Below are 2,077 nucleotides of genomic sequence, written 5' to 3'. Positions count from 1 at the left end.
CCCCCCCCCCCCCCCCCCCCCCCCCAGTCATATGGCCATCTGCAGTGTCCCACAGTCGCATTGACTCCGTTTTAGGATGGTTTTACTCAGTTATTTTCAGTTTCGCAAAAACAAAATGACAGACCCGGTTTTACAACTATCATGACTTATGACCACAGTGGGCAGGTTCCATTATGGCCATACCTCAGGGACTACCTTTCGATAAAACGGAGAAGTTTGTGTTGTTTCATCCTTCTGGCATTGTGCCTAGGAGCAAGAAGTCTTTGCAGTCCCGTACAGTTGGCTTTTGTGGGAGGCTATTTCCTGTCTAGCATTGTTGTTAGTTGCGAAGTCGTGTCCGACCCATCGCGACCCCATGGACAATGTTCCTCCAGGCCTTCCTGTCCTCTACCATCTTCTGGAGTCCATTGAAGCTCACGCCTCCTGCTTCAGTGACTCCATCCAGCCACCTCATTCTCTGTCGTCCCCTTCTTCTATTTCCCTCAATCTTTCCCAGCATTAGGCTCTTCTCCAGTGAGTTCTTCCTTCTCATTAGGTGGCCAAAATACTTGAGTTTCAGCTTCAGGATCTGGCCTTCTAAAGAGCAGTCAGGGTTGATCTCCTCTAGGACTGACCGGTTTGATCGCCTTGCAGTCCAGGGGACTCGCAGGAGTCCATACAGCCTTGCAGTTCCTAGAGAACTCGCATTGAAGTCCTTAACAGTCTCACTCTGCTTAGTGTCTGAAAAGCTGAATTTGTCCCAGTTTGTTCCAGCCTTCTTGCAACCTTGGAAAGATTTGTGTTTTATTGTGAAGTCTGAAGAGTCTAAAAGCAGAGAGGGTTTTTAAATGCTTTGGTCTTAGTGATGCAGCATTGTTGCTCTGATTCTTTTTCTTTTCTTTTTTGTTTCCAGCTGCTTGTCAGACTGTGTTATCTCTACCTGTGGATTTTGATTTGGAAAAGATTCTGGGTAGGTAACTTGTAAAATAACGTGCTGTTCCTGTAGGGTCTCTATAACAGTTTTAAAAGAGTTGGAACTGGACCAGAGAAGCTGTAATAATACCTCAAAAGCAGAGTGCATATGATAAAATAGGGGTCTTCTAACTTGGCCCTTTGATGACTTGTGGACTTCAACTCCAAGAATTCCTCAGCCAGCGTGCCTGGTTGAGGAATTCTGGCAGTTGAAATCCACAAGTCATCAAAGGGCCAAGTTTGAAGACCCCTGTCTTAAATCTAACAAACAAAATGGAGGCTGGCTGAGGAATTCTGGGAGTTGAAGTCCACAAGTCATAAAAGGGCCAAGTTCGAAGATCCCTGTGATTAAAAGGATCACAATCTAAAGTGAGTCTGAGAGGTTGTATAAAGTCACATAACTTGGTGTGATTTGTGGCTGCTCTCGTCACTCCTCTCTGCAGTTTTTCTGGGCGATGCAGAAGATGGAGGAACGCGTCCATCCCTGCCCTCAAGCTCCAAAATTCCCCTAACCCTTAAAAAGGGCGAGGCCAAACGAGTTTCTACGATTTGTGCTCGCTTCCCCTTTGACCTTGTGCAAAACATTAAGTGGTCCGATTGGATTTATTTTGGGAGGGAAACAAGAGTCCCTGATTAGGAGTTCTGGGAGTTGAAGTCCACAGGTCATAAAGGAAAAACCCATTTCTCAAGCCCCTTCCTAGCCAAAAGAAGCCTCTGGAGCAAGCACACTGTTTTCAGCTTTGAATTATATCAAATCTGACACCAGAAAGAGACTTAAAAGATGACCTGAGTGCTGCCTGCAGTGTTGCTCTCAAACTTACAAAGTATAAGCCAAGGTTAGACAAATTATCAGCATGCATGCAACAGCAAAAATCACATTAATTGTTTTTTTCAATATAAAATTTTTATTATTTTCCAAAAAAAAACAAAAAAACATCACAAGTATTACACAATATTATATTATATCCCACCCCCCCGGACTTCCCAAACCAAGTCCCAGGCTAATATTCAAATATAGGTAAACAAATATTAATATCTCTAACTCCACAAACTCTATTTATAAACAATCCATCTCCTCCACATTAATAAAAAAAAATTATACATTTAAATAGTTCAAATACACCAA

At 43.1% G+C, this 2,077-nt stretch overlaps 1 protein-coding gene across 1 annotated transcript in view; it reads left to right on the top strand.

Moving 5' to 3' along the window:
* BORA (BORA aurora kinase A activator) overlaps window positions 1-2,077 on the top strand; it is a gene marked incomplete at its 3' end in the record, with an annotated part of 16,050 nt that overhangs the window by 6,554 nt on the left and 7,419 nt on the right. Inside the window, exon 6 of the mRNA XM_029287368.1 lies at window positions 893-949. Within this exon, the coding sequence (XP_029143201.1) occupies window positions 893-949 (57 nt within the window). The remainder of the gene's footprint in view (window positions 1-892; window positions 950-2,077) is intronic.

This window comes from Protobothrops mucrosquamatus, unplaced genomic scaffold (assembly GCF_001527695.2).
Source record: "Protobothrops mucrosquamatus isolate PMUCROS unplaced genomic scaffold, P.Mucros_1.0 scaffold2, whole genome shotgun sequence".
Classification (NCBI taxonomy): Eukaryota; Metazoa; Chordata; class Lepidosauria; order Squamata; family Viperidae; genus Protobothrops; species Protobothrops mucrosquamatus.
Note: the sequence above shows the minus strand (reverse complement) of the source record. Positions and strands in the feature narration are given on the sequence as shown.